This window comes from Equus quagga, chromosome 3, assembly GCF_021613505.1.
Source record: "Equus quagga isolate Etosha38 chromosome 3, UCLA_HA_Equagga_1.0, whole genome shotgun sequence".
Classification (NCBI taxonomy): Eukaryota; Metazoa; Chordata; class Mammalia; order Perissodactyla; family Equidae; genus Equus; species Equus quagga.
Window position 1 is genome coordinate 96,035,569 of NC_060269.1, and position 19,807 is coordinate 96,055,375.

The 19,807-nt window shown below is 42.1% G+C and overlaps 2 protein-coding genes across 2 annotated transcripts in view; both read left to right on the plus strand.

Annotated features, from left to right (window-relative positions):
- Positions 1-11,315, plus strand: part of SCARB2 (scavenger receptor class B member 2) — a 69,631-nt gene extending 58,316 nt beyond the window's left edge. Inside the window, exons 9-12 of the mRNA XM_046656279.1 lie at positions 1,070-1,143; positions 3,095-3,146; positions 6,929-7,087; positions 8,549-11,315. Of these exons, the coding sequence (XP_046512235.1) occupies positions 1,070-1,143; positions 3,095-3,146; positions 6,929-7,087; positions 8,549-8,587 (324 nt within the window). The 3' untranslated portion in view covers positions 8,588-11,315. The remainder of the gene's footprint in view (positions 1-1,069; positions 1,144-3,094; positions 3,147-6,928; positions 7,088-8,548) is intronic.
- A 4,661-nt stretch (positions 11,316-15,976) lies between these two features.
- The window catches only part of NUP54 (nucleoporin 54), a 28,493-nt gene continuing 24,662 nt past the window's right edge, over positions 15,977-19,807 (plus strand). Inside the window, exon 1 of the mRNA XM_046656733.1 lies at positions 15,977-16,211. Coding sequence (XP_046512689.1) covers positions 16,145-16,211 — 67 coding nt within the window. The 5' untranslated portion in view covers positions 15,977-16,144. The remainder of the gene's footprint in view (positions 16,212-19,807) is intronic.

Here is a 19,807-nt window from a genome sequence, read left to right on the forward strand (position 1 = left end):
CAGATCAGCAAGGTTGAAGACGTTCCTCTGCTTTGCCAGGCGTATTGTAGTTGAAATTTAAATATGTATATTAGCTTCAGTCACTTTTGGCAAACCTCTTTCTACAGGAACTTTTGAGAGTTTCTTATGTTAAGGTAAAAGGTATCAGATATGCATGTACTTTAATCCTGTATTCACAGAGGAGAAAAAGCAAAACCGTGTTAAAAGGATGTGAATGGCATTTCACAGTGTGAGAGCCCTCACTGTAGAAACTGAACTAAAGGTCAGGTATCTTTGTTCATGGGCTTTTGAACACATGGCACAAGACAAGAAAAGTGAAAACAGTCCTTTAGCACAGCAATGCATGGGGACTTGGCTGTTAGCTCCACTCATTGCATTTGTGTCTAAGAAACTGGTGGTCGTATCTTTTTGTGAATAAGATCTGGAGTGGTTTTTTTCCCTTTTCTCTCTTAGCCATCAGTCAGTTCCTTTTCATCAGCCAAACTGTTAGGAGGTGCTTGTCCCCAAGGGCTAGGCGCAGCCCCATAACCTTAGCGCAGAGGTGGAGCTGTCACGGGGACGATGGCCACCAGTGCACCTGACCCTCCCTGCCCTGTTAGGTGGGCCCCGACCATACTTGGGCACCATTCTCTAGCTGTGACCACCATCCTCTTAGCTCTCTGGACATCTGAGAGATATCCAGAGCTGACAAGGTATCTGCTGGATCCCCCTCCTGCTGGGGTTCTCTAGGGCTCTGCTATTCAAAGTGGCAGCATCACCTGGGAGCTTGTTAGAAATGCTCAGTCTCAGGCCCCACCCGCGACGCACTGAATCAGGACCTGCATTTTAACAAGGTCCCCAAGAACCCACATGCATAGTAAAGCTTGAGAAACATTCCTCTACCAGGCACCTAACACAACACAGGGCACAGTTCTTGTTCTGTCCTTGTTTGTCCTTGTCCCACTCTATCAGATGTGGTGGTGGCCACAGTGTTTATCAGAACCACACGTAAATGATGCTCTATTGAAAAAAGCCGTGTTTGTGGTTTTAATAAATCCTAATGTTGTCTTTCCGTTTCTCTAATTTACAGTTGACTGGCGTTATCCTAAGAGCTGCCAAGAGGTTCCAAATCAACGTTTATGTCAGAAAATTAGATGAGTTTAGGTAAGTTTTGCTTCCTTCTACAGAGGCAGAGGGTAGAAACATTTTGCTACGTTGACTTTCTAGTAGGGTCGATATTGGGAGGGGTGCAGCCCACTTCCTAACTCTGCTCACCCCTGCCCTTCAGGATGAGGCGAGATCAGCATTTTCATAGGCTGCCTCGGTCTTGGAATTCACTTATCTTATTTAAGCAAACATGTATAGAGTGCTCTCCGTGGGTCAGGTATCGCTCTAAGTACTTTACATCTGTTAACTCATGTATTCTTCCCAATAACCCTCTATTATCCCCATTTTACAGATGAGGGAACCCAGGCACAGAGAAGTTAAATAACTTGCCAGGACCCACACAGCTCATAAAGCCAGAGTCTGCTCTTCCCCAGGGCACCAAGCAGTTCCCTCGCCGGCACTGTGTTGCCTCCCCTCCCTGCTTTCCCGCTGCTCCCACCCAGGGCCAGCCACGAGCTCTCAGTCGGACAGTTAGAACAGTGTGCTGAGTCTAGCCCTTCCTCCCGCGCTCCCTCCGAAAAGCACTGCTTGATTAGGATTCCTAAGTATAATCTCTGCTTAAACTTTGCAATGGGAATTTTTGGATATGAGAAAATGCTTATGATTTAATGTTGTATGAAAAAACAGGATGTAAAACTATATGTAATATCATATGTATCTATCTATTCTTTCTATCTGTAGTCTATCTAACCATCGACACAAGTAACCAATAATCAATCTATAGATTAAAAACGGGGTGAGTTTACTGTGTGAGTCAGCTGGAGGACCGTGGTGCGGAGGCACTCTCTCCACCAGGGAAGAAAGCACAGAGGAGAAATGGCTATATACCATTTCAGAACAGGGAGCGTACATCACACATGACAGGAATGCTTGCTTTGTCTTTCCTGCAGTCACAGGATGTTTTGCGGTGCACACAGCAGGTCACTCTGACCATGGCTTTGGGGAAGGGATGCTGATCTTGAGAGAAATCCTGATATGGGAGGGAGGCATTTGTCCCTGTCTTTAAAGGCAGCACTCCTTGCTCTGAGAGACTGTTCACTGTTTAAAGCAGACGTGCAATGCGGGCTTCACGGGCTGTATCGGGCCATTCTGGAAAAAAGTTCAGGCTGATTCAGTTTTAAACCAAAATGGCTTCCTCATATACCTCAGTGTATTAACTTTCCTTATTAGTTTTATTGCTTTTCATTTATTCCATCATAACTAGCTATCTATCTATAAAACTTGGTTGGTTCCCCATCACATTTGCCAGATTTAACCCCACATGTCATGAATCTTTCCAGGAAGCATATGTGGTTTGTAAGAATGCATTTTGTCACCTGTATCTGCATTTCTGAGGCAGTATTTAGTAGTTAAGATCTAGAGCCGTAGAATCAAAATGGAATTACAATCCAGGCTTCACCACTTACTTGTGGTGGTGGTCGGCAAATTGCTCTGAGCCATCATCTCTTCATCTTAAACCTGGGATAGTAATATCTACTGCATGGGACTACTGTGAGCATTAAACGAAATAAGTCCACGGAACGCCAGGCGCAGAGCTGGTGCCTGGCAAAGGCTCGGGAAGTGGTTGCTCTGGGCTCCTGTGAAGACGACACTTAGTGGCTTGATTACAAAACATTCTGAGGAATGGCAGCATTGTTCTGGTGGCTGTTGCCTCCTCTCTGATAACTCTTGGGAGAATAGTGATCATTTTGATGAATTTGCTCTCAGGATCTTGTGTTTGGTTAAAAACACTTTACATAAATGTGCCAGACTTGGAATTGTCAGACTGACAAATTGGAATCTAACTTCTGATTGGTAAGTGTTTGCAAAGATAATTAAGAAGTCTGCATCAATTCTGGTTAATTTAATGAAATGTGTGCTGGAGTTTTTATATAAACTTATCTTTCCAGACCAGTGTGCCATTACAATGAAGATGTCTAGAAAATAATCTCATCTTTTGTCTTTGTAGTGAAACAGGAAACATTAGAACCTTGGTTTTCCCCGTGATGTATATCAATGAGGTAAGTCCTGGGAGGGAGTCCCGGGTGTGTTTTAGCTGTGGAAGCTTGGGAAACTTCCCTTATGATGTCCACTATTGTAGCTACGTGTAACTTAAGATGTGAGACAGGGGAAAGGGGATTTTTAAAAACCTGCTTGTCCTCAGAAAACTTCTGTTTATATGTTTACATGACGTGGCCTTCCATGAGATTTGAAATGGCAGAAAGAAATTTCCCTTCTCAAGAACATTATTTGGGTAAAACTCCTTTCTGGGAAGCTGGTTATGTGAGAAACATAATGTAAATCAATAGCCATATAATAAATAGCCTCGGATAGATGTCCAGTTCAGCCTCTCGTGGGGTCTCCTCCGTCTTTGAAACCCTGCCAGTTTGTAAAATGCAGTCGGTTTACCGATCATTGTTGAGGAGGAGGGAAAGAGTAAAATTAAAACGGTTTGCAACATTACATGAAAATTTTATGTAAATTGGTTAAAGCAATGATTAAATAAATGGTTGAAGAAGTGATTAAATAAATCACAATGCGTGCCACTGGTTTTAGTTATCCTTATCCTTCATCATAGCACAGGGTTTTTTCCTACTTTCTGGTAAACAAATATATATCATGAATTTTAGGAAACAGTTCTTGTCTTAGTTGAAACAACAGGAGTTTCCCTGAAGAATTATTTCTTTCATAGTGTACCTACAGAAATTTTATCCATAAATGTTATGTATAAGTTGAAGTTTTATAAATAAAAGCATATTCTGAAAGCTCAGGAAACACCTGCTATTTAAGATACTTGTGATCAACTCTTTTCCAGATTACATATCACATTTACTGTATGTAGTTCTGTCTCCTTAATTTTCCTCTGTCTTCCACCCAGTTTTGAGGGGAAAATTGCGACCTTTTTTTTTTTTTAAATTGCAGCCTTTTTTCCTCTCAATAAATTCTTGATTGGCTGGCTTCTGTTGCTAACAGCTGCATATTTCAAAGTTTTTATTATTTTTCTCTCTTCCTTAAAAATACTTGTCCTTTTTAGAAAATTTAGTAACAGAGATTAGCAAGAAAAGGGAAAATAAAAGTCACTTTTCACAAAACTTGAGCTAGACTGACATATTGTCTTTAACTTGCTTTATTTTCTCAACAATGTGTTGTAAAATTTTTGCTGATAATGACTTTGTGAAAAGTCACTCAATGTTTTACAGTTTGTAAAACTAACCTGTGGTCTTTATAGAACTCTTAGGAAATTTAAAAAATACTTACTAAGCGAATCACTGTATGAGCATGGAATCGTTATGTTGTACACCTGAAACTAATATAATATGTCAGTTAGACCTCAATTAAAAAAGAATTTAAAAATATTTAAAAAGTGAGTCACTGACAAGCCTGTCCCTCAGAGACAGGTGCAGCTGACATCTGCTTCCGTTGCCTCTTACTTTTTCTCTGGTTTTGATATTATGTAGTTGGGACCATACTGTAGATACAGTTTTAGAGCTTTTTTTTTTAAATTTGGCATTATATTGGTAGCCACGTTTATAAACTTTTGAAGGGTTTGTGATTACAGTTCTAAGACAAGGCTTTTATTGTTTGATAGGAAAAATTCAGGCAAGCTTTATCAATTTACAGGACCTCCTGGGTCATCACGGTTATTGTCTGTGGAGAGGGGTGTGAAAGCAGAGCTTGTTGAAAATGAGGAATGGCCCTGTTCTGGCAGCTTCTCTTCCTAGTTGTGGCATATTTGAAGTCCCCTCCACCCCATCTTCTGCTCTGCTTTTTGCTGAAGACTAGATTTGGTCCAGGGAACGATGGAATGAAAGCTGTGCTTTTGGTGCCTCCTAGAAGTACTTGACTTCTCTCTACTCTAGAAAAATAAGACATTAGACCTGGGAGTGGGCTTGGAGACTCTTCTCCCATCTCCTTTTTCCAGAGGCAGAAACTCTGACCCTGATGGACTCAGCCATTGATTGGAAGAAGCAGCCCTGGAACCCACCCTCTGCCTCAGTCTGTTGCACACTGAGTCTAAATTAAGCTAAAGTCTCATCTGTTGCGTGGAACTTTTATGGAATTAAGCTTTCCAGATATCTCACCCATGACAGTTTAAGGTGATAATACCTTTGCCTTGCATACAAAAAGTGCTGTTAGAACATTTCCTTGGTTGTCAACACCTTCTGGAATTCTGGTTAGCCTCAAGACTTCCCTGAATTCTTTCTATCTAGACCTTGGTCCTGATTAGTATAGATCTAAACAAGAGAGAAATTATACTTTTCCACATATCATTGTTAGAATGTTCCATACATTCATTCATTTAATCAGCTGACATTAATTGAGCACCTACTGTGTACAGGATGCTCTACCCACTGTTGAGGTGACACATAAAAATCTTGCCTTCAGGGACCTCATAGTCACAAGGAGACAGACAGGTAAACAGACAGACAGAATGCAGAGTGTGAAGACAGTGATGGAAGATTTTAGAGACTCAGTGGGAAGCACATAAAGGGGCCTTTGACTAGGCCTGAGGTGGCTGGAGAAAATTTCTAGAAGGAAGTTATGCTTAGCTGGAGTTTGAAGAATGAGTTGGAGTTATCTGATACGAAACAATGATACTATCTCAATATTTCTGAATATTTTCCCTCCCTTTTCCAACCTGTGTTTTTCTCCAAAGAATTATTTTATTGCATATGTATTATTATTTTTTATTTTATTGAGGTCATAATAGTTTATAACATTGTGAAATTTCAGGTGTACATTATTATTTGTCAGTCACCATATATATGTACCCCTTTACCCCTTATGCCCACCCCCCAAACCCCCTTCCCCTCTGGTAACCACTAATCTGTTCTCTTTGTCCATGCGTTTTTCTATCTTCAGCATATGAGTGAAATCATACAGTATTTGTCTTTCTCTATCTGGCTTATTTCACTTAACATAGTACCCTCAGGGTCCATCCATGTTGTTGCAGATAGGATGATTTTGTCTTTTTTATGGCTGAGTAGTATTCCATTGTGTATACATACCACATCTTCTTTATCCATTCATCAGTTGTTGGGCACTGGGTTGCTTCCACGTCTTGGCTATTGTGAATAATGCTGCAGTGAACATAGGGGTGCGTGAGTCTCTTTGAATTGCTGATTTCAAGTTCTTTGGATAAATACCCGGTAGTGGGATAACTGGGTCATATGGTATTTCTGTTTTTAATTTTTTGTGAAATCTCCATACTGTTTTCCGTAATGGCTGCACCAGTTTGCATTCCCACCAGCAGTGTGTAAGGGTTGCCTTTTCAACATTTGTTGTTGTTTGTCTTGGTAATTATAGTCATTCTAACAGTGTAAGGTGATATCTCATTATAGTTTTGATTCGCATTTCCCTAATGATAGTGATGTTGAGCATCTTTTCATGTGCCTGTTGCCCATCTGTGTATCTTCTTTGGAAAAATGTCTGTTCATATCCTCTGCCCATTTTTCGATCGGGTTGTTTGTTTTTTTGTTGTTGAGTTGTATGAGTTCTTTATGTATTTTGGAGATTAACCCCTTGTTGGATAGATGATTTGCAAATATTTTCTCCCAGTTGGTGGGTTTTCCAACCTATTTTGAGAGGAAAACATCTTCAGGAGCAAAGGGAAGATGTGTATGAATAAATGCCTCACCTGGCTGCTCTAATTTATGAATGGATTTTCAGTATGTCTGGTTTGCTAAGAGGAGGACATACCCAAATTATGTTTAATGATTTGGAAGGAAGATATAGAAAGAAACTTTACCCCCTGGATATTTAGTAATCAGGGGAATACTATTTTCTTGCCTCCCCGCCCCAGAGTGTTCTCATTGATCAAGAGACTGCGAGTCGGCTGAAGTCGGTAATTAACACCGCTTTGATCATCACCAACATCCCCTACATTGTCATGGCGCTGGGCGTGTTCTTCGGTTTGATCTTCACCTGGCTTGCATGCAGAGGACAGGGATCCTTGGATGAGGTGAGCAGTGGCTGGAGGACTTCTCCCTCACTGGATAGCGTTCCCTGAGGAATTCAGCTGTGCCTCGAAGGGCTGTCAGCTGGCTCATTCGGGTGGATTTTGAGATTTTATGCTGGGCACAGTGATTTCATGATTACTGCTGGACCAAATGAGGAGCAAGACAAGTGTGTCAAAGAAGGAGGGGTGATAGAATGGGACTGCCCAGTACTGGGGGCCCTCTTGGTGGGAATGAATCCCTGTAAGCTTTACATCTTTGAAAATAACCTGAAAGAAGAATATATTACAGCTGAGCACCTAGGCTTCAGTGTCAGACTGCCTATGTTCAAATCCCAGTTCTGCCACTTTAATAGCTGGGTGACCCTAGAAGCTGTGCCCCGGTTTCTTCATCTGTAAAATGGGATAATAATAGAGCCTCCCTTAGGAGTTTTTCATGAGGAATAGGTGATGCAGCATATATAAAGCACTTGGCCCAGTGTTGGCGTTTAGTGAGAGCTCAGTAAACATTAGTTATTTGATACAACTGCTCCAAGATTAGAGAGCATGGCAGCGAGAGACCTGCTTGGAAAGAATCCTTGATGTATCAGAACACACCTGCCACTGAGTCATCATTGCGTATTGAATGATTGGCGCAGGGGGGGTAGTTACTTTCCTGGAAGGATGGGAACAACCCCAAATGGATGGGATAAACAGAGTCCGGTTGGCCTCCCTAAGTGACCAGCAGGCCAACCCAGGGGCCTAAATACCTTCAATGAGCCTTTTCTGTAGAAGCCTTACTTAAATTCTCAGCAATTTCCCTTTTTACAGCAAAGGCTTTTTGTTTTCCTCCTAGCTGCCTCAACTGAGTGTCTGAGGCAAATGTGAAGTAGGAAATGAAATAGGCGGAAACCATCTGAATAACATTAGCTCGGATTTCCATGCCTTCCACTTTCTTCCATTGTGTCTCCTAACCATGGCCGTCACGTTAGGTGTGAGGCACCTATTTTGCCATTCCCATCTGTGGATCTTACTTCCAGTCTGACACTGTGCAGTCACTGAGATTTTCACAAGCACAGAAGAAAGCCCATGTCAATGTTATTACTGCTCCTACAGTTAACCGTCTTCACGCATTCAACAAAGCAATTATTGAGCACCCACCACCTCCAAGACATTGTTCTCTGGTAGGTTTGAAACTAGGAAGGAGGGGAATTCAATAGAGTGTGATGAGGGTTATAGTCTGGGTCAGCACAGTGAGGGTGCTGCTCCTGTACTGGGCAGGGGGTGGTCAGAGCAGGCCACCACGAGAAGGTTGGCGCTAAATGTTAAAGAAAGAGCAAGAAGCAGGCTGAGAGAGGAGAGAGGTGTGTGGGATGACTGCCTTCCTGTCACTCTCCTCCTTCCACCACTGCCCTCAGCTTTTCACATCTGCGGACAAGTTTCTGACGTGACACCTAACTTCGCTGTCCTCTCTCTTCTGAGTCACAGGGAACTGCAGATGAAAGAGCGCCTCTCATCCGAACCTAATCACAGCCAGAGGTTGGTGAAGGAACCGTGTGAGCTGTCCTCACCTGAACCAGGACGTGGGGAAACTGTCTGCGTCCTCACAGGCTTGTTGCCTCTTGGAGAGAGAAGGCGAGAAGACCCAGAGCTGGCAAGTGATGAGAGCATTCCAGCCGGAATTAAACTACAACAGGCTGACATGGTTGGCCATTAGGCTTTATAAAATCCTGTGGTCCCTCACAAATTGTTTTGTTTTTCACTGTCTAGCAAGTATTTAATAAACTCTTGTATAGTAATATTTTTTGTTGTTGGGTGCTGGTAGCTCCAGAATTTTGTGACCACTGTTGTGGTTAGAATGTCTTTGCATCGCTTGTTAATGCTACTTGGTCTAACCTTATTCACTATGCCTCCTCGTTCACCAGACTTTGTGCTTAAAATACATACATACCATTTTATGTTCTGTTCCTCCATTCATTTCATCCTGAATGCAGAAGTAAATGAGAGTTTGGAACCCAGGGTAAAATGGTAGCCTCAGTTAGTACATCATTCAAATGCAGCTGATTTCGTCTTTTAAAAAATTACATATTGCATTTCATGCTAATCTTTGGTTCGAAATTCCTCCAGGAAAATGATTCCGTGTTCCGACTACTTTCCTATGGGTAGGAACCCACTGGGGCCGGGCTTGGGTGGGGGGAGGTGTTTGGTGGGGGGTGCCCGTGAGTTGATAGTTGATTAAAAAACCTGAGGATTTTTTACTTGTAGTTTTGTGAATTGGGAGAATGCATATATAATGTTGGTGAGGACAAGTACAGATATTTCATAGAGAGTAGAACTAAATGCTAGTTATGACATTTGTGGATAGTTTGTTATTTTTTTTAGTCAAAATGATCTTGATGTGTGGAAAGGTGTTTGGAGAATGTAATCAGCCACTGATTCCCCCCCCCCCATCACCCTTGCCAAATACGATGCTGTAGTAATTACAATACTATTGAGTGATTATTTGTAAAATTATTTATGAATATGGGAAATCCATCCATCTACAGCCTAAGTTACATATAAATTTCAGGAAGTCTGACCACACTGAAGAGACATTTTTTGGGGGGCAGTCTTCTTGGTAACTTTGAAATTCTTTTTATAAGTTGTTCTTTTTTCCTCAGACTCAACGTTTTCTGGCTCCCTGTCACTCACTGTATAGAGACATGTGTCCTATACTTCCTGTGACAATCATTTTGCTGACAGAATAATTTTCAAATACTGCACAGAAAGTGCTTTAAAGAAAGGTCCCTTTAAAGAAAGGACCAGAATCAGAGCCACCTCTCTTCAGAAGACCTCTTGGCTATCAGTGTAACCTAAGTCAGAGGATTGGGAACCATCCTATGTCACAGAAGTCACGCATATTTAAGGGCATTTTCTTTGATTCTCCAAATTCACTATTCATTTTTGATTGAGAAATCTATACAGTTATCTGGCAAAGTGCTCATAGAATTTCTTAACTGAATCATTCTATGGGATTTTTTTAAAAAGCTGGATTTCATTGTAAGCAAATGAAGAAAAAAAAATCCCTGGATTTCACTAACGTAGCTTCTGATCCCAGGATGGAGGTAACGAACCTTTTAGTTTACTTGCCCTGATTTTCCTTCTCTCTACGCTAACGCAACTTGTGATATGTTTCCCTTCTTCAAGGGGCAATTCATTAAACTCTCAACTTCTCTGTAAATTAAGATAGAACCTATAGATACCCTAAATCACCAAAATGTGAGAAACTGAATCAAAATATTTTGTCTTTCAAATATCTAGATTTTTTTCATTTCTCAATATTTAACTAGATAACTAGCATATTTTATTCTTCTATGCGTCCACTTATCCACACTAATAAAACTGATGAGCCAGTGCACACCCACTGGTTCGTCCAGTTATTAGGATATAACTATCTAAGGGAGAAATTTTTGAATACTATGAATGATAACAGCTAATGACGTACACTTTCAGACTGAATCTCACACAGGCAGGGAGACCAAAAACATATTATTTCCATATCCATGTCATGATTCTTAATATTTACTTGGCTTGAAAATACATTTGATATTTTCCTTCTGAAAGTCTGTGGCAAACCCATAAACTGCTGTCAAGATTATAGATTAGTTAAGAAGAAAGAATGTACCTATTTGGTTTTACATTGAAAATAACAAACTATTCCTCATGCTCATTCTCTTGGAGCCATTCTCCTGGAAAGGCCCTCAAAGTCTTTGTGATTGTCAGGATTGTTGCAGTCACAGAATACGGGCGTCCTGTACTATGATACTCAACTTAGGGAGAAATCAAGTCAGAGAGAGGTTACCTCACTTCTCTCAGGGAAAACTGAGAGTTGAACACAGGACGGGAAAATGGGCTTTGCCACTTTTAGCTCCAGACTTCTCCCGCTAGACTTTATTCCTTCCTGTTCTAGAAAGATCACTAACGGTCAAGTGGAGCAAGTTCTATACGACTAACCCCTATTGGGGTTTTTACTTAAGGGAGGCTAATTTTTTTATTTAAATTGCCCAAGATATGAGTTCTGCAGAAGGTGACCTTCATACTTGGCGCTCTAGGCATTATTACTGGAATTAATTGCTTGTGGCTATTAAAGAGAATACTGACCAGAATGCTCTTCATGTAGCTTATACAGTTGGTTCATTTCATGTGATTCTTGATATGTATATTTCTATCCTTAATGCAATGAATGTTTCACTAATAAAAAAAAGTTTATATGAAATTGTACTGAAAATCGTACGTTATGTCATCAGAAGTGCAGTTTTCTATGGGGTTTCATTTGAAAGATGCCCTTTGCCCTCTTGTTGGATGCAGGCCTGAGTTACATCCCCCGACCGCTGTTGATTCCAGCTCTGCTGTGGTAGACGGTTTTAGGCAGCCTGCCAACACTACCTCAAGCAGGTCCCACACACTCTGCCTTTTCTGCCTCAGGGCTTTCTCCAGGTCCTGGAAGCCCCTCAAGAGCACTGAGCAGTTAATGTACCCAGGGCAACGCTCAACCAAAGGGGGCAGGAGGCAGCTGATAAATGTCCGAGTCCTCAGAGGAACAGTTCTCAGGCTAATTCGACATGGTTCCTCAGCTAGGATTGCCCACAGTGGGAACCGCGTCCTAGTATCATTTCTTCATTCCCTGTCTCACTCTCCCTGCCCCGTCGCTGCTGCTTCCTCCCAAATAACTAACATCCTTATTCAGATCTGCCTCCAAGTAAATGCAAACTAACTGCAGACAGTCCACCCAGCAGGGCTCGGCAGGACCAGAGAGCTACTGGAGAGGTACTGGACTTTTGTTTCTGGTGATGTTTGGACTAAAGTTATTAATACAAAAAATTTAGATTACCTTTAAAACTTTTCTCATCCCAATAATATTGCATCTTATGTCTGAAATCAGAGCAAATCCAGATCAGTCATAAAATATCTAGCTCAGTGTTACAAATGTCCTTATGTATTAAGGACTCTTGATGCCTAGCGAATGTGCTTCGTAGGAATCCCAAATCTGATTTTAGTGTCTTATGTCATAAGAGAAGCTCCTTCTATCTATTTCTGCTTCCTCAAATGTACGTAGAGACACCTGGAACTTTCTGACATACCAAGTCTAATTATTTCAACTCAAAGAGTAAGAAAAGTCCAGAAAATAGATTTAAAAGAATACTAACAAGGGGTGACATGTACTGCCAGGTATTAAAGCATATACCCATGAACAATAATTAAGAAAGTGTGGTATAGGGTGCGTGGTATAGATTACAAAGTCCAGAAACATGGATACACATTTAACACAGGATACAGGTCCCATTTCCAACAATAACTATAGTCTCCTTTATTCAACTAATATATTTTTTATTTTTAAACCTTTATTGAGGGATAATTTACATACTATACAAATTCACCCATTTTGAATGTACACTGCAATGATTTTTAGTAAACTTACTCAGTTGTACAGTTTTAGAACATTATCTCAATAAAACCCTCATGCCAGTTTACACTTAATCCCCATTCCCACCCCCAGCCCTAGGCAACCATTAACCTACTTTCTGTCTCTATAGATTTGCCTTTTCTGGACATTTTATATAAATAGAATTGTACAATATGTAGTCTTTAGGGCCTACCTTCTTTCTACACTATACTTACAGTGTTAAACCAATTTTATTGAGCAGCCACTTTATGCCAGGCACTATAAACGAGGCCACTGGTGACCAAAAAGAGACATATAGATCTAATGGTTTAGTGGGGGAAACAGACAGTAACCAAAAATCATCAATGTAAAATTTCAACTAAGTTTCATGATGCTCTGGCAACATGATTCCTAGTTGAGGGAAGGCTTCCCCGAGGAAGTAACATTTGACTGAGACTGGAGAGTAGGTATTACTTACGCAAAAGCATTTCAACGGAGGAAAGAGGATGTGCCCAAGAGCAGGAAGGAGAATGTTTACAAGTGACTAAGAAAATGTTTGGCTGGAGCTCAGAGGGAGAAGAATAGTGGGAGATAAGGCTGGAGAGAAAGGCAGGGGTCAGGTCATTGTTGGGTCTTATTAAGCCATGTTAAAGATTTTGGTCTATTTTTGACCAAAGGGAAGCCACTGAAGTGTTGTAAATTGGGGTGGGGTGGGGGAATGGGAGACATGACAGGTTTGTTTAGAAAGACCCACTCTAGCTGCAGGGTGAAGAAATTGGAAGAGAGTCAACATGGATGCAGGACGTCAATTAGGAGGCTGTTGTGTTAGGTCGTCCCCACTGGCAGGTAAAATGGATCTTATCTGGGTGTCATGCAGTAGCCTCCAGGGTGAGTTCCACAAAGCCACACTGTGGGTTAAGTAATGGGTTTTACTGGGGAAAATAAAAATTTATAGGGCCAGGACAGCTAGAAAAAAGAAGGCACAGACCCTCCATTCTGTCATCCCATGGAGAAGCAAGCCAAGAGCCAGAGCACTGTTTGGTCTCACTAAGAAGAACATATCCACCTTCTAGACCCCCTTTCTATAGGGCAAGTGTGAAGAAGCAGTCTTGTCAAAGGAGGAATACACAAGCTGCTGAACAACAGGCAGTTTGGATTTGGGGTGATAGTGGCTTATAGAAGTTGTCCAGGAATGCCAGCTGCCCATGGAATGTTATAATCTCCACTGCTGGGGTGAAGACATTGGTTCCAGGGGATCTAAGCCTGGATGCAGCCCCCTCCTCTAGGAGAAGGGAGAACCCCTAGCCACAGCCAGCTCATTCTCCAGGCAACCCAGAATGAACTGCTAAGGGCACAGTCCAACAGTCCCGCTCGTTGCACTGCGGCGGCTACTGCAGTGCCTAGGTAGGGACTGGCAAACTTTTTCTGTAAAGGGCCACATTGAAAATAATTTTGGCTTTGCAAGCCTCTTTGTCACAACTACTCCCCTCTGCTCTGGTATCACGAAAGCAGTCATAGCACGTAAACAAATGGATGTGTCCGTGTTCCAATAGAGTACACTTACAAAAATGGCAGCAGCCTACATGTGGCCTGTGGGCCGTTGTTTGCTGATCCCTGGTCTAAGCAAGAGATTGTGGTAATTTGAACCAGGGAGATGGCAGTGGAGATGAGGTATTTTAGAAATATTTTAAGACAAAATATGTAAGACTTGGAGATGAATATGGGAAAGGCAAGGGAGAGGGACATGTCAAGGAACTCATTCATTCATTCCACAGTACTGAATAAGGGTCTGTCGTGGGGGCAGGCACTCTGCTAGCACTAGGGATACGACCAGCAAATAAACAACCGTTCCTCGCCCTCATGGAGCTTACAATAAATGGAGAGGGCGAGTGGGGGGGGGGGGGGGGGGGATAAATAGGGGGTGGTAAGTGCTAAGATATTCAAGTAGCCAGAGTGACAGGAGTGGGATGTGCTATTTCAGAAAGGGTGATCAGGGAAGGCTTCCCATCAAAGGAATATTCTCCTACCCTTTTACATCCCTGATCATTCTCCCCTTCCATCCATAATTTCTGCGATTCTGCCCTGCTGGTTCTTCTCCCATTCCTCTGGCCACTCTCTCTCAGGCTCCCTTCATGGCTGTCGGCTTGCTCTGTCTTAATACTGGCGCCCTGCCGCAAATTCTTCTCACTTGATCCTCTCTCCCTGACAATCCCATTGACTCCCTGACTTCAACTGCAATCTAAACCTGGGCCTCTCTGTTCAGCCTTAGCCCCATATATCCAAACACCTACTGGATATCCTCAGTCAGGTTGTCCTCAAATACAGTAAGTAAAGAAAGGAACTCATTTTTTCTCATCTTCGTCCCAAATTCCCAGTACCAGGGAATGGCATCACAATCTACCGCGCTGTACAAGCCAGAAACCGGGGACTCCTGCTAGTCTCCTCCTTTCCCCTCGCCTCCACATCCCCTCAATCACAAGTCCATCGGCTCCTCAATCTTCCTGCCTGCTGTCTTCATCCCAATATCAGCGCTCTCGCTGGCACTCCTGCAGTTACCGCTATTAGCATTACTTGATTTTTTGAATAGGTAACCCACTTACATTTTCAAAAAGCATAAAAGGGATTTCTAGTGCAAAGTCTCCCTCCACCCATCTCCTTGCCACTCAGTTCATCATCCCAGAGGCATCCGATGTTATTCATTTTTTAATGTATCTTTCCAGGAATATTTTATACAAATACGTGTATTTCTTTATTCTAGCCCTCTTTTTTTCCACCAAAATTGCAGCAGACCATATACAGTGTTCCAAATTGTGTGCTTTTCGTGCAATTTACCTTTGAGATCTTTCTTTTCGGTACATAAAGAGCTTTACTCTTCTCATTTCATGGCTGAATAGTATTCCTTTGTATAAATGCAACTATTTAAGCAGACCCTTATTTGCTTCCAGTTATTTGTTATTATAAACAATGCTGTAACAAATAATCTTGTATTCCATAATTTTGCCAAATCATTTATAAGATAAATTCCTAGAAGTAGCATTGCTGGGTCCAAGGATATTTTTAAGTATGGCAGATACAACGGCTTTTTTGTTATTGTTTATTTTTATTAAAGTTATACAAGCACATAGATTAAAGAATCAACTCTACAAGGTTTCGTATATAAAAAAACTAAAGAGACATAATTCTCAGAGGCACCTCTTTAGCCTTTTTTCTAATTTGCCCTCCGGACGGCAGGCTGCCTCGTGAATCTTCGTGTGAGCATCAGCCGCCGACCCTCCGGCACGGAGGAGGACTTCGCTCCTTCCTCCTGTGTCTTCATGACACGCTCGTATCCAGCCTCCCGCGCAGCTTGTCCAGGGGACCTCCCTGAGCCAGTCATTAAGGGCTCTCAGGCGGCACGCCCCCGCGAGCTTCCCAGCGTTCCAGCCGGGGGCGCTCCACGCCCCGCGAAGCCGCAGAGCCCCGGAAGCTCGCCGGCCGGGGGACGTTCTCCCTCCGCCCTCCACCCCTTACGCTTTCCTTGCGTTCCAGCGCCTCTTAAGCTAGGCCAGGAACTCCGAGAAGAGGCGGAACTCCGTGATCCGGGGGCAGTTTCCTCGCCGGACCGAAAAGCGGAGTGCACCGAGTGTCGCGGGAGGAGCGCCTTGGTCCCCTGCTCCCGCGACATGGCCTTCAACTTTGGGGCTCCGTCGGGCACCTCGGGCACCGCTGGAGCCACCGCGGCCCCCGCGGGTGAGTGCTCCCAGCACCTTCTCCCGGGGAGGAGGGGAGGCCTCTGGTCTGCCCCCTCGGCGCGAGACTTGGCTGGAGGACCCTGGGGACTCGTGCCCGCGCGGAGACTGTCGGGGCTTCGGGAAAGGGCGGGCGGCGGCCCTCAGGAGGCCGCGGGGGACTCGAGGCCCGCCTTGGGGCTCGCACGGCGCGCGGGGGACCCCCGGGGCACTGTCGTTCCAGGGCTCGCTTCCCGCTGCCGGGGAGGCGGACTCGGAGAGAGCGGCGGCGGCTCTGCTGTCCGCGGGACGGAGACCGCCTTGCCCTCCCCTGCGCTCGGCCGGCTCCCGCCGCGGGCTCGGCGAGGATGGGGCTGCGGAGCCCCGCCGCTGCCCTGCGGCTGCCGCCATCCCAGCCCGGCCCCTGCGGCCCTCGCGGGGGGACCGCCTGCTCCGGCCTCCTGGCCCCGCCGCTCCCGCGGTTACCCCGTTGAGAGCAAGTCAGGGTTTGTCTTTGTTCACTTCTGTGAAACCTCCTGCTGACTCTTTCTAATCCTTCTCGCTTTCTTTTCTTTTTCTTCTTCTCCCTCCACCCTTTTAAAATTTTGTTTGTTTGTTTGTTTGTTTGCCTACACGCCTATCAGGATTTGGTGGGCTTGAGACTGCCAACTCCACCGCCAGTGGGTTTAATTTTGGGGGTTTCGGATTAACTGCTAATCCTGCAGTGAACTTTAATATTGGGAATTTCGGTGTTTCTACTACCTCGGCGACTCCGTTCAATTTTGGTAACAGTCTGGCAAGTGCAGGTAGATACTGCGGGTCGTATGTGTAACGAATGTTGGGAGCTGGAGTCCAAGAATATTTTGTGGTTTCTCGGGTTTGGGAAAGAACAGTGACTTGTCTAATAAGGAAAGAAAATTCCTCTCCTAATGTCGAATCAAAAACATTTGTATCAAGTTTTGACTGTCTTAAAAGATTTGGTTTGGGGAACTCTTGCAAGTTATAATGTTCCTTTGTTAAATTTGCGTTTAATTGAACAGAGTATACTTTCCAAGCGATAAGAATTTTGAATGGATTATTATTTTGAGTGGAATATATCTTCCAAACGATTAGCTATCTCTTTCAAAGTATAAGTTCAGCAGTTAGGCCCGTTTTCCTGGGATTCTTGGACTCCTGCAGTCATTTTTTCATTTTTCCTGCATCTTCCATTGGAATTTCATTTGATTGTCCTTCTGTTTCCCAAGAGAAACAAGTCTTATACGAACAGCAGTAACCTGTCTTATTTTTTAAACTGTATAATGACAATAGTGTATTTCTTTGGTCAACTCAGCAGATTAGGATACGTTTCTATAAGATACGTAATTATAGAAATAATCCCCAGTTCTTTACTGGATTTTTTGAGAAGTGATAAGAGAGAGCAATTTAATTTATCAGATGGCTTTGAGTTCCAAAAGGTAGGCTAGATATCTTTGCATTCAGAAAGGTAATTACAAAGATTTTAGTATTTATATGGATTGTTTGATGCTTGTTGGAAATTTTGCAAAACGTGAACTATAATGTGCGTGTGTGTATATATATAAATTTAAAATAGGTGTATACAATGACTCTATGAAAGTCTTGTTCCTCAGCTGCTCGTATATGAATTTATTGTCTCTAATCTTTTACATTATGCCACTTATGCCCATGCCAATTATATGCATTTGGTAAACATTTATTCCCTAGAACTTAACTGGGAAGTCTGATGTTTTGGACAGTCACTTGTTACTGCAGTATGAATATGACCTTGGCATCTGATTTGAAAACATTTTGAAGAATACTTGAAAATTCCAAAGATAAATAATCCATTATTATTAAGATATATTTAAAGTGATCACTGTCACTGTCGTTTGGTATATTTACTTTTTCCTGTTTGCTTAAAATTGGCACTGGGTGAAACAGAAACATTATTTTGAAATTTGTGTTTCCAAACAACGCCACCCAGCTCGTAATTAAATGACAATAAATAAAACTGTTGGGATATTTGCTTGATTTCATGTTCATTTGGAGTTATCACTGTTAAGTTTTGAGTTGTAATAATATAGCTGTGTTTTAACTACTTTTGTATGTGCTCATTACCTTAGCCTTCAGCAAAGGGCTGATAGAAATTCTTGTTTATTTTTTTATTTTGTATCCTTGCAGATCCACTATTATTAAAAAACATTTTAGGTATCATGGAGTATGATAAGATACAGACTAGTGCTTTTATCGTGTAGCCAATTCAGAATATATCTTAGTTTTTTTATGAAAGTGAGGAGTAATGAAAAAGATTAAAAACAATATTCACTACTTTAGATGATTTTATCAAAGTATTTACAGTTACAGAACCTACAAGTAGAGTATTTGGTTGTGCCTATATGCAACATATAGTCTAGAGTAATTTTCCAAATCAGAGTTATATGATGACTATCAAAGGGTGTTTTTCTTTCCTTCTTATATCTTTTATGTTACAATATTGATGAATCTCTGCCTCTTATACCAGAAGCATATGAGATTAAAAGCTAGAATCCCAGAAAACCTGTAGCATAACTCAGCACTAATAGTTCAAACATTTGTCTTAAAAGTCTTTTTGGCACCACATTAGTAATCAGGTAAAGAATGAACATAAGGAGAAAAACATAAAACAATTTTAGATTGTTAGGCTAGCATTTCATTCCCTTCATATGTCAAGTTAGATATGACTGAGATTAATTTCGCCCCTAGATTTATCTAAAAATGAAATTTGTGTATCTGTCATAGTTGCCAAGTTGTGGGGCAGAGGCCTGGGATGGCTCTGCTCCTCTTCTGTGCCACTGCCTTTCACTTGGGGCTTTTTCCCCCCTTATCTCTTCCTTCAAGAAACACATTCTTGTTGTATAGAGGTCAGTATTTTGATATGTTTCCTTTGAAAAGTTGCTTAATATTGATGGAGACTAAATAGAAGTATAAGCTAAAGTAGAATATAAATTAATTCACCAAAGCCAAGGGTGCAGACTGGCAACACAGTCTGCCCACATGATCTGCTTGGCACACTATTTTAAAAACATTTGAATTAGTTGCAAAAAAAAAATTGAATTAGGTTTAAGATTCTGGACATTTGACATGCAGAATGTAGATCTTCTATTTCTCTTGGGAAAATGGGCATATATAACACTACTAAACTGCCCTTCTGCCGCAGTGGTCTGCTGGGAGGTAGGAACTGCTGCCATTTTAAAAACTGTTCACATTGAACAGTTCCACCGGTCAGTAAACATCCATTCTACTTGACTCATTAATGTTATCAGCCTAAATCTTGTAGGTATTTGAATTTGTACCTGCTGCTCTAAAAGTACATAGTCCTTTTAGAGTTTGTTAAATATTATGGCAGTAGGCTTAACGTGTTTTCTCAGCTGTAACTGTTAATCATTCCTTTAATTGAAGGGTATATATTGCATTGTGGTATTTCACTTTAAATACTTAGTCGCTTGTTTCTTGCAACATGTTGACTTCTTGATCAGTAGTATAGTTTTTAAAAAATTGATGCTGAAAGTAGAGAAAGGAAAAATTAGATCAATATATTTTGTCTTTATATGTAGCAATTACTTATAAAAATAAGTTGAAAAA